Genomic DNA, 12182 nt, shown 5'->3' with positions numbered 1-12182 from the left:
AACACTATTCTCAGCAGATAAATTAGTTGTCTCAAGCCCTATGTGGAATTTCAGTATCCCGTATGTGCTTAAACAATATATAGACTGTATCGTTCAGCCAGGATTGACATTTCAAGAGACTACCACAGGCCCCAAGGGGTTAGTGACTGGAAGACCTCTCCTATTGGTTACATCATCGGGCGGAGACTACACTAAGGAAGACATGACAAAACTTGATTTTCAAGTCCCTTACTTGAAGGTTATATTTGGTTTTATAGGATTTACTGATGTTAGACATATATATGTTAAAAACACAGCTCACGAGGAAAGGGGACAATTGCTGGAGTATATTGATAAGGCTGTTAACAAAGAAGTGAAACAGTTTTAATCCATAGTTTTACAGATATTTTCTTAGGGTTTTTTAAAAATATTGAAAGAATTTTATGAATTTGATTTTGAAGGTTAAAAAAGTTTGGTAGGCTTTCTTAGGGCTTTGTTGGAGCAAGCCCACATTTGTATCTAACCTTAGTACTTTCTATCTAAAACATCTTATAACCCCTATTTATGCACCTTCAATTCTTCGATTGCATGTTACGTCATCGCGGCCTCTTATTAGGTCATAGTGACTAAAGAAGGGAGCAGTAAACTAGTTTCAGCCCCTACCTTCAATCTTATACCAATCCACTCTATGTAATTTGAAACAATGCCCCATTTTCAAGGTCGTTTCTTGTTCCTTGAAGCATTACTTAATAAATGAGCAATCCTTAATATTATATTTAATTTTCAATTTTTACTATTTCATTCTCATGTTCAGTAAATTAAACTATATAACTAATAAACAGCATAATAACAACACTCTTTTCAAGTGGTTCCAAAGACCTCATGCTTGCACAGTATTCTATTAATTTTTTTTTTTTGTCAATTCATACTTTTCAACATGCAACTTTCAATGTTATACCTTCTTGTAATTCAATTTTGTTCCCACAATCCTATGTGCCACTAAGTCCTCAACAGTCTTCCTTTAAAATTTGTGTCAAAAACATGACTTCCTGGCCTTGAAAAAGGCAATGTTTCATTGCAGTATATTAATATATAAGGGGTCCGGAAAAGGCTTAATAATGAGTCACTTGTTCTTGAAATTCAGTCTTAAAGTTTTCAGCCTGATAGGTTCACTTGTGAAGGATCAAATGGTGTGCCAGCAAATGGTGATCCCTTTGCATTCCAGGCTTTTTCTAGCAAATCATGGGTTTTCTACAGAAAATAAATAAAATGAATTGAATCTGTTGGTCTGTAAAAACCATCATTCAAATAATTCCAATGAAACAGCAATATAATGGGACCATGAAACAAAGTAGCTTGGAATTGCTCTAATTCAGGGGACAGCCAAGACTTAGTTAAGCCTTTGCTCAGGGAGGAAACTGAACAATCTGTCAGTGATTGGATCAGGATTCCCTTTTCCTGTCATGCAATATGGACATATGGCTGCTGTAATTGTCTTATTTATCATACCTTTTCTTTACTTGTAGGCTTGCCCATTAGTTTTTGTTGGTGATCGTACATAACTTGCTGGAAATCTGTTTGTGTTTGTTCATCAAAGTCATCAATATTCCTCGTAGAATCCACCTTGGTTCTGTCAATCTCAGGGTCTCCCTTACATACAGCTGTCCAGAATCGTTCCTCAGTTTTTTCCAGGTTAATCTGGACACATTTTCCTGGTTCTAATGACCACATGGATTCTTCACATTTTACTGTTCTCTGGAGTTCCCCATCAATGAGAACATTATTTCCAGGAGGCAGTTCTGAAAAATGTTAAGATTTTTAAGAATTGCATGCTATATCAACTTCATTGCTGTCATTATCTAATCTTGGGTATCTTATTTCAACACACACCTTCAGATGCAATGTTCCCTTTCAAACAAACTTTCAAAGATGTGCTTTTTATTTCCACAGTCAGATCTCTAGCTCGCTGAACACATTTTGGCACAGGCACTTTAATGTCTATGTCCTTAATTGTTTGTGACCATGTGTACCTATCCAAAACTGCACCATTATAGCATTCAGGAAGCTTGCCTGGTTCTAAAAGCTTGGACTCAGATTCTGAAGATTTTTCACTACAACAAATAAATACATAATATTAAATGTGATAAGCTAAAAGAATTTTACATTTTCATGGTTTACAAACAAACCTTGGTTCTGTATCATGTGCTCTACTACTCTTTTCATCTTGTACGTCCGATGAACAAGGCTGCTCATGGACAGGTTGGTCCACATCGGATGACGTTACCTCCACAGTTGAAGCAACCACAGTTGGAGCTGCTACAGACATCTCAGATTTCTTCAAAACATGATGTATCAGAGGTCAGTATGATAAAATTTAAAGAATCTTATGAAGAATCTTATTCTCAAGGGAGTGAAACATGGTCAAAAATGGGAAAACTATGCCCAAAATAGATTTACCCAGATTTACATTAATTAAGTAGTGATATCATACTTGTTTTTCTTCTTCTTTATGTTCTTTTTCTTGTTGTTTTTCTTGGGTACTATCCAAAGAAGTATCAGTTCTGGCTTCTGTTTTGGTCTTAGATTTGCTTGTTTTCTTTTCTTTGCTTACATCAACACTTCCAAGAACTATGCTTTGGTATTTCTTGAATATCTGAGTTTTAATAACACAAAGAAACATTGTCCTAGGAAGTCAATATTAGAGGTTATCGTAATAAAATTAAAATAATATTAGCATATGAAAAATCAATGTCAATCTTATTCCCTGTCTTTACTGTTGTAATTTATATCATTTCAATTTATATCATTTACTGACCTTCATAACCATTTTCTCTGCTATGCCTTCGGGGAAACCCATTTTGTCATCCTTTTTGTGCATTATTCGAAAAAAATCTGTCCTTCTGGCCAAAAAGGAAAAAATTATGTCCAAAAACGGTTCAATTTGACCACAGTTTTGGAGAATACCAAGGAAAAGATTGTCAATTTGTGCGGAATCCATGTCAGCGATCGTCCTCTTGTATTGAAATAACCAATGCTCGAGCTATTGAGAGTGTTTATGAGTTATTTTCTGAAATATTTACTGGCCAATGTTTAAGAAAAATAAGAAAGATATCTCGATGGTCGAACAAAGTACTTCAGTCAGTTCTTCCCTCGTTTGCATGCAAGTTCGCTCCCAGTCCAGGTCGTCGAAAATCTACCACAGGCAGCCCAATGTCGATTTGTGCCTCTTGCAGAGAATTTGAAAGTGAAAAATCCTCTCTCTACGTTATTTATTATATTCACTTGTGTCAAAAATATTCCCCAATATTCACTTTGCCTTCGTCGAATAATTGTTAAATTATTGGTGAAATACATGAAAAAATTCCGTCCAAAACCCAAAGTCGCTAGCAACTTGTTTTTATACAGCATTAGTTCCCCCTTACCCTCATCTTTCATGAGAATACCCCGACAATCCAACAACAATCCTAATTTCGTATGATTTTTGAGACAATCACCATGGTAACCTACATCACTTAAGGAAATATCGATGTTCTAGCTTGCGTGACTTCCCCTTGATGATATAACAGTAAAATAACGCTCACTTGTTAGAAAAAATGTCGTTTAAAAAGGGAAGAGGGCTTAAAAATGACAATTTATAGCCTATAATCATTAAGATTATTTAGGTTTTGAGGTGTATTTTCTTGACTTTTCCCTTTTTTTTTCTTCTTCTTTCTCTTCGATTCGATTGTCTTTTTCCCCTTCTTTTCTTGTTATCATTTTCTTTTGTTTTGTTTTCTCTCGTAACATTTTTTCTTTTTTCAGTTTTTCTCTTATGTCTTTTCTCAACTTGAAAGACTTGAAACTGTGGCTACGTGCTTGGAGTTGTTGGCAACTGACACCATCTAACAGATCTAACAAAACAACAACTGAAACATCATCATCATCATCAACAACAACAACGATTCAATTCAATTTCAGTTTATTTACATTGTTTTTTTCAATTTTATATAATAGAATTACAAGAATATATATAGTTGAATAATATTTAGAATTTTTAATATAATTAACAATATAATAGGTGTAAGTGTACGACAGCCAAAGGAGCTAAGCTTTCTAGTTGGCTGTCGTAATTTTCATTTAGGGTCAGAAAAAGAAAAAGAAAAAGACTACAATTCAAAAGACTATAATATTAATTTCAACAGTATGAATTTTCCGCTATAGCAAAACGGTGATAAATTAAATAATTAAATAAATATATATATATTGTTATTGATTACTGAGTAAGAATTCCTTATACATCTGTTTGAAGGATGAATAAGGAAGACTTTTGATTGATTTGGGTATTGTTTCCCAGATTTTAGAAATACTAAAATTAAATGTAAATTTACCATAATTTGTTCCTACTTGTTTTTTATAGAAACTTTATTATTAGATGAAAATCTTGTATTGTAAGAATGAATATCTGACACGGGTATTATAGATTCACTGAAGATATCAGATATTCCGGAAGGATTGCTCAAAATTTTGTGAGTAAAAAAAGCCTGTCTTATCTTATATATATTTTCAATATAAAACAGTTAATAACAACAACAACAACAACAACCGGACGAAAGAAAGAAAGAAAGAAAAAGCTTGAGACCGTGTAATGCGTAAGATTCAAAGAATATTACCGTCAATTTATCTTCTATCTATTTGTTATTTTCATGAAGGTTGGCTTCGATATCACGTCCAGTCAATTTCCCGAAAACTGGGAGCGTAAAGAGTTCTAATAAGAGAATTTTGACGTCACAAGATGACGTATAATGTCTTAGCTTCGAATCATATTAAAGTCGTTGCGATATAACGATAATCAGTTATATAAATTTTAAAGACAAATTGTAAGAAAAAGAGTTTCTTAATCTCTACTGAAAAAGGTGCTCAGAGATCTGGCGGATACCACTGTATTTTGAAAAATGGCAGAAGAAATGCTTGACAAAAATGTGTCCCTGATGCATAAAGCAGAACAATCCCGTTCGCCTGGGCTGCTAATGATAAAAACTGATTATGTTCAGGAAAATCAAGACTTAAATGGATTTAAGCTGGAGAAAAAAAGATGCACTAAGGTCTGGTGGTGATGGCGACACGCCTCGCAAAGGTAAGGTGCTGAACTAGTGACTGTTACGTTACTGTTTTAGTGAAAAATTAGATATATAGGCTACGAGTTACTGGAGCTTGCTCTTTTAATTTTTAAAATCTCTTGACATTTTTTTCTACGATGACTTAAGATACGAAAAATACAAATATCAGTTACTAAAATTTGTTAAGAATTAATTTTAGCAGGAATAGTTGTTGACAAGATCATGATTCTTATCAAACTTTACGTTTTATCGTGCTTTATGTTTCAATTTTTATCGTCGTATTTTTTAGGAAACACTCCTCAAACATTCCAGCAGAATAATGTTGCAGAAAGAAAGAGAACCGTATTTACCGCTGCTCAAAAACAAGAACTAGAAGAAGTATTCCTCAATTACCGCTATCCATCGCGAAGGTTGTGCGAACATATGGCCTAAAAGTTCGATAAATCTTATTCTTCTATCAAGGTATGTCATATTTAACATTGATATGGAACTAAAGAAAAACGTCACTGGAGATACATTGAGCTGGAAGCAAACGTTAGAGAAAACCGGAAGAAATAACATGCAATTGTGTCTTTCGTTAAAAATAAATTCACTGCAATTTTCTTTTTAAAGGTTTGGTTTAAAAATCACAGAGCGCGAAGAACAAGAGCTAAAGCAGGCCCCAAAACACCAAACCCAACCTATAGCGTTTATCCTTGGTTTTCCTTCTGTTCCACTCGTTACCAATCGCATGGTCAAAGTATTCCGTGGTGCTACAATCGCAGACGAGTCTTTATCCCGGAGTTTCTTGGAACACAACACGAGCAACCTAGTGGGTTCAACCCTCTTGAAAGCTTTCCACGCTTATCGATAAACGGCGACAGACGTCTGATTGCGATGAGGGGAATGGATAACGAACAGCGTAGCTCTGCCTTCTCTTTGTACACAAGAAAAGTTTAACTGAAACGGCTAAAAATTAACCGAAATAATAATTAATTATGTCTTAAAATTTATGTAAAACTATAGAAAGAACTCAGGCACTCTATTAAACATGTCTATTCAGACGGAGAGAAGGGGCGGTTCTGTTCTGGACTAGTTACTTGACCAAAACCAACGCATGTACATAAGCAAATGTTTAACCACGTAATGTGGCAAACCTTTTGAGCAAACCTGCACAAGGTTTATTAGTTGCTTTTTCTTCAATGTGCTCGTTAAGGAGGAACGCTGAGTCGGTGAGACTTGAAAGATGTAAATATTATACAAACTCATATCAATGCGTGTGCAGTGTAAGAAAACTCTTTTCTTCTAAAGAAGAATAAAAAGTTACTAAAATTCTAACGAATAACGAAGTTGAAATGAGCTTGCAATAGCACGTCTCGGGAGAAGGTCAAAATAATAGTGACGAACCAAGAGACCATGTTCTCTTGCACGAACTCTATTTATTGGATGGCTCCTTGAAAGGCTGGCTGCTAGTTTTCTGAAGTGAATCTTTCTTTAAAGAAAAACGTCGCATAGCATATATTCAAACAGGGCTTTTAATCTTAAAGATTTCCGAGTACAAAATCCAGAGTAGCGGGTATCCCCTCCACTTCCCACTAAATCAGGTAGAAGTCGCCCCAGTCTCTTGTGGAATCGCCAACACAACTCGGTCAGATTACGACAAATCCAAGATGGCGGCCGTGGTAAGATACTTTGATTCAATGAATTTTCGTTCTTTACGTACGAATCCTTATCTTTAAAGTATTCTTATTCTTTTTTAGAACCCTCTTGATGCAACAGAAGACGTAGCACTAAATTTTGGCGACGAAGAAGAATCCACTAGAGGGAAAAAGCTTAGGTGAGATGTGTGTTTTTGGTTGAAGATTTGATTCACATTTTATATCTGTTGTCGGATGTTTTTTGTCTCTTATTGCCACGCTTTCAACTTAATAAATCACTAACGAAAATTCGATTAGATGGAAAAAACTATCAAAGTTATGAAAATTATCCTTAAAAAGCTGATTGTTATAAGAATTAAATTTACTAAATTAAACTACGTGAACTGTTTCAGTTTATGAATCTCTTCCTTTTGGTCTGGAAGCTGCAGATAGAAGTCTCCACGAATAACCACATTTCCTTCATATGTATTTTTTTATTGTGTCTATTTTCTGCTGTCTTACTTAGAGTCAGGTGAATCTTATGGGGGAGGGGAGGGGGAGGAAAAAAGTAGACTTGAAGGGAGGCTATACAAAAATAAATTTAATGATAATATAATATAATAATATAATATGATTTATATAGCGCCTATACAAGTCGGCTCTAAGCGCTGTAAAATATATATAAATTATGATTCAAAAGTAATAATACAATAGTAAAAAGCTAAACCAACTTTTAGTCTTATATTAAAGATAAAGATATAGAGGATTTAAAAATGAGTACTAAGATGAGTATCAATTGATACCTTTTTGTTCAACAGTTGAGTATATATATCATTTTTTCAAGGCTTTCTTTACAGCGTTTGCTTAGATCGCTCATTCACTGTGATGATCAACACATCTATCATTATTTCACCACAGTTCTACCCATTCAATATTCACACTTATTACATATAGTGGCTTGGTGAACCCAACAAAAATGACCGCTCGCCAACAGGATTGGCTTCATAGCTCAGTTGGTAGAGCATCGCACCGGCATCGCAGAGGTCATGCATGGGTTCGATTCCCGTTGAAGCTTGAAATCATTTTTTCAAGTCTTTCTTTACAGCGTTCACTTAGATCGCTCATTCACTGTGATGATCAACACATCTATCATATATATCAGGGCTAAAATTAATTAATTTAACCTATCCGTCATGATCACAGACAAAATTAACTTTAGCTTAGTCATTCCTCATTTCTGGCTCAATGTTACTGGTCAAAATGACCGGCAAGACAAAGATTTGAATGGACAAGTCCCAGTTCTGGCCGAACATTGTCCTATGTCTGGCTGTTATTTTAAGCACTTTATATATCAAACAGTATGCATTGTTTTCTTTTTATCTATCATATATATTCAAGATCAGTTAATAGTTATTAAGAAAAGTGCATCCAGCTCTAAACCAAAGCATAAAGACCAGATAATGTTTTGAGGATGTATTATATCTAATAGAATCTAATAAATATTTCTCATTTGATTCTTTTTCAGACATCCATATGTTGCATTCTTCCATGTCTTCTTCCGTATAACTGCAGTTGTGGCGTATTTGTTATGTGGGTGGTTTAGTGATAGCTTCATCACAAATTTCATCATCATTGTCTTGTTATTGTCATTTGACTTTTGGACTGTAAAGAATGTAAGTGGTCGTCTGTTGGTGGGACTACGATGGTGGAATTATGTTGACGAAGATGGAAATAGTCATTGGGTCTTTGAATCAAGAAAGGTAAATCATGTTGAATTGAATAAACCCCTTCCAGGCCAATGTAGGAGCTAGGGGGGCTATGGCCCTCTTTTTGAGAAATGATGTTTCAAATTTACAGTTTGTAATAATGCAAAAATACTCACAATTAAAAAACTAATTGCTTAATTCTTATATTCATAAATAAGAGTAGCAAGATGCATATCAACAGGCATTAGCTTTCTATTTTTTCAATACAACCTATTTTTCATTGTAGCCCCCTCCCATTATCCTCCTTGCCTTCTAGTAACTGGGATATTGGCTGATAAAGTTAAAGGATGAGAAATGGTCTGAAAAATGAACAGCGAAGCTTCAAGGGCACATGTGATCATTTAGACAATTTATCATCAATTTATACTTTATTAGCATATACCAACTTGTGTACTTCCTAAGAACGCACACGCTCATCGGTTAATTGGAGGTGAATATTGTACGATATTCACCTCTGAATCTCGGAATATTGAGTCGGCAACAAAATGGCATCTGCCGGCAATCGTTTTGCCACAATTTGCGATGAGGAAATTGAAAAAATGAAAGTAAATGCCATTCCTATCAATACTAAAAAGGCAACGAAGTATGGCCTAAAAGTTTTGCTAAAAGTTTTGCTAAACGTTTTGCGTGAATTTGTCATGCAAACTAAAAGTTTCTGTTTGTTTGTTTTTATTGAATTATTGTATATAAAAATAAGTTACTCTGTACACAAGTTGGTATATGCTAAAATAATTATTCACCTCAGGCTCAGTGAATATGGAGAACATTTACCATATTCACTTCGCCTTCAGTGAATAATTGCTAATTATACTGTACATTGGAGTCATGTTGTCTCAAACCACATGGGAACCAGGAATAATAGGGGTCACAGGGTAAAACTGTAGTGATGCAAGTCCATGGGACACACCTCAAGTTTGAGATAATGGAAAGTTCAAGATATTTCAAGATAACAGAAATCCACTGTAGCAGGAAAATGATTACTTAGTTAGAGGTATTTTTTTCATGTTTTTTGACTTTGAAAATATACTTTTTTATTTTTAGAATAATTCCATTGTTACACCTTTAGAGTCTCGCTTATTCTGGCTTGGTCTAATTATTTGTCCTATTATATGGACATTCTTCTTGGTTGCTGCTCTCTTTGCCTTGAAGTTTAAGTGGCTGGTAAGTAAGTTACCTAGGTAACGCCACAGGCTAACCATACAGAGTATCTGGGAGTTTGAATGGGAACCCTGTGGTTTTATGTTTGTTGAACTGTTTAACCATTTAATGCTGGTGTGTGAGTCACCAAATATACCGTTGTCATAATGACTGACAAGTGCATGAAAACGAGCTCACCAAGCCATTAGTTTACAATAAAAGAAGTAAAAGTACATGAACCAGGTTTAATGAAGAAAAGTATAGAAATTGACCTTTTGTTTTGACCTGAATTCGCGCTAACCACCTTTATTGGGCAATTGCCTTGCAATTTGGGTGACCTTGTTTTCATGTACTCATAGGCCATTATGAGAATGGTGTATGAACTAAATGAAATCATTCTTAGACTAAGAATAAAAGTAATAATAATAAATAATAATAATAAAAATAATAAATGATAAATGAAATAATACAATTTATTTCTGAACACCAGTAACCAAAACTAGTTAAGAGGTATTAGCCCCCAACATACCCATTTCATAATGAGATTCTTTCTATATTTTTATGGTAGCTTGTGGTAGTGGTTGGGCTTGGACTAAATATTGCAAACATGATTGGATACATCAAGTGTAAAAAAGATGCAGGCAAGAAAATCAAAAGCTTTGCTGGAAACTTCCTCGGCAGACAACTCTTATCACAGGTATGAATCATTTCTGTAGGTCCACATTTGTCCAGGATAGGTGCTTCGTTGACAGGGGAGAATAAATAGAGGATATTACATGGTCGCGCAGAGATATAGATTTTATGTATGAGTGTTGAGGTGATATCTTATGAGAAGATAAAATCTGCATATCCAACCAGGACATGTAACATTCTGTTTAATATATGATAATTATCAATGAAATACAATTTTAGTAGATTTTTACTACTTTTAAGTACTTCCTAGGGATTCTTAAAAATGGTGTTATATCTTGTGATATTTTCACATAGGATGTTTGATCAATGATTATATTTATTAAGAGATTAAACTCACACACTTCCCCACGTGCACCCCTAAGATTTTCAGCAAATTGGGGTTTAATCAGAGTTCCTCTTCCCAAGAAAATACCATTCAAATATGATCCCTACCTTGAATTCATTTTCTCATGGGATCTGGGTTGCTTCCTCTCCTTTCCTACTTTTCAAATGAGAGAATGGTGTGTTTTTTGTCCTAAAGTATTCTAGGATAGGACAAAATGAATGTTAATTCTGCATTTTTCTATTTCTTATTTGTCAAATCTACCTTCAATACTCCTCCACTCTTGTATATCATTTTCTGCTCTTGGTGACCATTCTAAAGTCTGATAATCCACTCCACTCTCAATTCAACATTCAACCATCTGGTAATATGGTGTCTAACCTGATCTAATCTGATGTATCATATACTCTATATCATTATGATGGTATGTATGAAGACTTGATTTTTTCATAATTCAGCACAAAAATTTGTTTATAACAGCTGTAAACGCATAGAAACTTTCACTCAATTTACTTGAAACTCTCATATTTGAGACCTCATTTTCCCACAAGTTTTTATGGGTTTCCTTTGGTATTGGCCTGAGGTACCCTGTTACATTCACTTTTTAAAAATCATGGGTTGCCTCCTGCTAACCCAGGGGTATGGGAGGCTGTATGTGTTGGGGGGAGGGGGATTGTGTGGGTGGGGGAGGGGGGGGAGGGGAGAGGAGGGAGAAGAGAGACTTCAACTTTAATTGAACCCCAGGCCAATCTGCATAGGATGCAATAAAAAATAATTAGGTTTTGGAAATTTTGAACAAACGTTTTTACACTCCTATCTTCAAAGTACACACGAAACAAGAAAATGCATTTGGAGCCGTTTTTGATCTATTATTGCAGTATTTTTATTTGCTCTTTTCTTAAAATTTCAGACAATGGCATCACCTGAAGACAAGTAAAAACCATGTATCTGTGTAAAGCACTTACCTGAACAGATTAAAATACAATGCAATGCCAACTCAAACCAGTTTTTTCTTCAATAGCAGATTGGCTAATATATCTGGAGATAAAACTTGGATAATCCACAGTGGATGTAATAAAAATTGCAATCCTATTTTATAATCTCATTCATTCAGACTATAGAAGTGAGAGAAAAAAGTATGAAAAGCTCACCCCAGTCCATTTTTTGTTTTCTTCACACAGAGAAATAATTCTAGAAGTTTTTTAATGAAAACATTTATAATGTAAAAATTTCTGTTCTTTGAATAGTGAGAATAGAAAGAACATAAGGGAGGTATATTTATTATGAAATGGTAATTTATGCAAAAGTAAATAAAATCAATAAAACCAATGTATCAGTCTTGTTTATATGATTATGTATTTATAAGTAATAGCATGACCTTTTGGGTATAGTTGACTTTGGCTAACCTAGGGAAGAGTTAATGATCGTCTTTTTTAAAGAGTCTTGATTATCATGAACTCTAGGGAATCATGAGCATACATTAATTTTTCTTTGTTACCTGTATACAATGAGTGATTTCAACTGGGAAATGCAGAGTCATGGTCCTTGTGATTGTTATATGAGAGACTGTGCC

General features: G+C 34.5%; 2 protein-coding genes across 3 annotated transcripts; one reads left to right on the top strand and one right to left on the bottom strand.

Annotated features, from left to right (window-relative positions):
- Nucleotides 1–346: 346 nt before the first annotated feature.
- LOC116308878 (nudC domain-containing protein 3) lies at nt 347–3122 on the bottom strand. Its single transcript, XM_031719390.2, has 6 exons — nt 2795–3122; nt 2471–2632; nt 2166–2314; nt 1870–2090; nt 1489–1778; nt 347–1230 (listed from the first exon to the last, which is right to left on the bottom strand). The coding sequence occupies exons 1-6, from the start codon at nt 2975–2977 to the stop codon at nt 1135–1137; spliced, it is 1101 nt and encodes a 366-aa protein (XP_031575250.2). The 5' UTR covers nt 2978–3122; the 3' UTR covers nt 347–1134.
- Nucleotides 3123–6699: 3577 nt separating this feature from the next.
- On the top strand, nt 6700–11938 carry LOC116308912 (putative Golgi apparatus membrane protein-like protein CG5021). 2 transcript variants are annotated; one of them, XM_031719432.2, is made up of 7 exons: nt 6700–6736; nt 6815–6891; nt 8217–8451; nt 9499–9618; nt 10163–10291; nt 10931–11033; nt 11520–11938. In XM_031719432.2, exons 1-6 carry the CDS (start codon nt 6725–6727, stop codon nt 10997–10999), a joined length of 642 nt encoding a protein of 213 aa, XP_031575292.1. In that variant the 5' UTR covers nt 6700–6724; the 3' UTR covers nt 11000–11033; nt 11520–11938. The 2 variants fall into 2 exon arrangements, with proteins under 2 accessions (XP_031575292.1, XP_031575293.1); XM_031719433.2 differs by lacking the exon at nt 10931–11033.
- The last annotated feature ends 244 nt before the right edge of the window (nt 11939–12182 follow it).

The sequence above is a fragment of the Actinia tenebrosa genome, unplaced genomic scaffold, assembly GCF_029948245.1.
Source record: "Actinia tenebrosa isolate PJP-AT-01 unplaced genomic scaffold, QUT_ActTen_1.0 PGA_scaffold17__23_contigs__length_9995812, whole genome shotgun sequence".
Taxonomy (NCBI): Eukaryota; Metazoa; Cnidaria; class Anthozoa; order Actiniaria; family Actiniidae; genus Actinia; species Actinia tenebrosa.
Note: the sequence above shows the minus strand (reverse complement) of the source record. Positions and strands in the feature narration are given on the sequence as shown.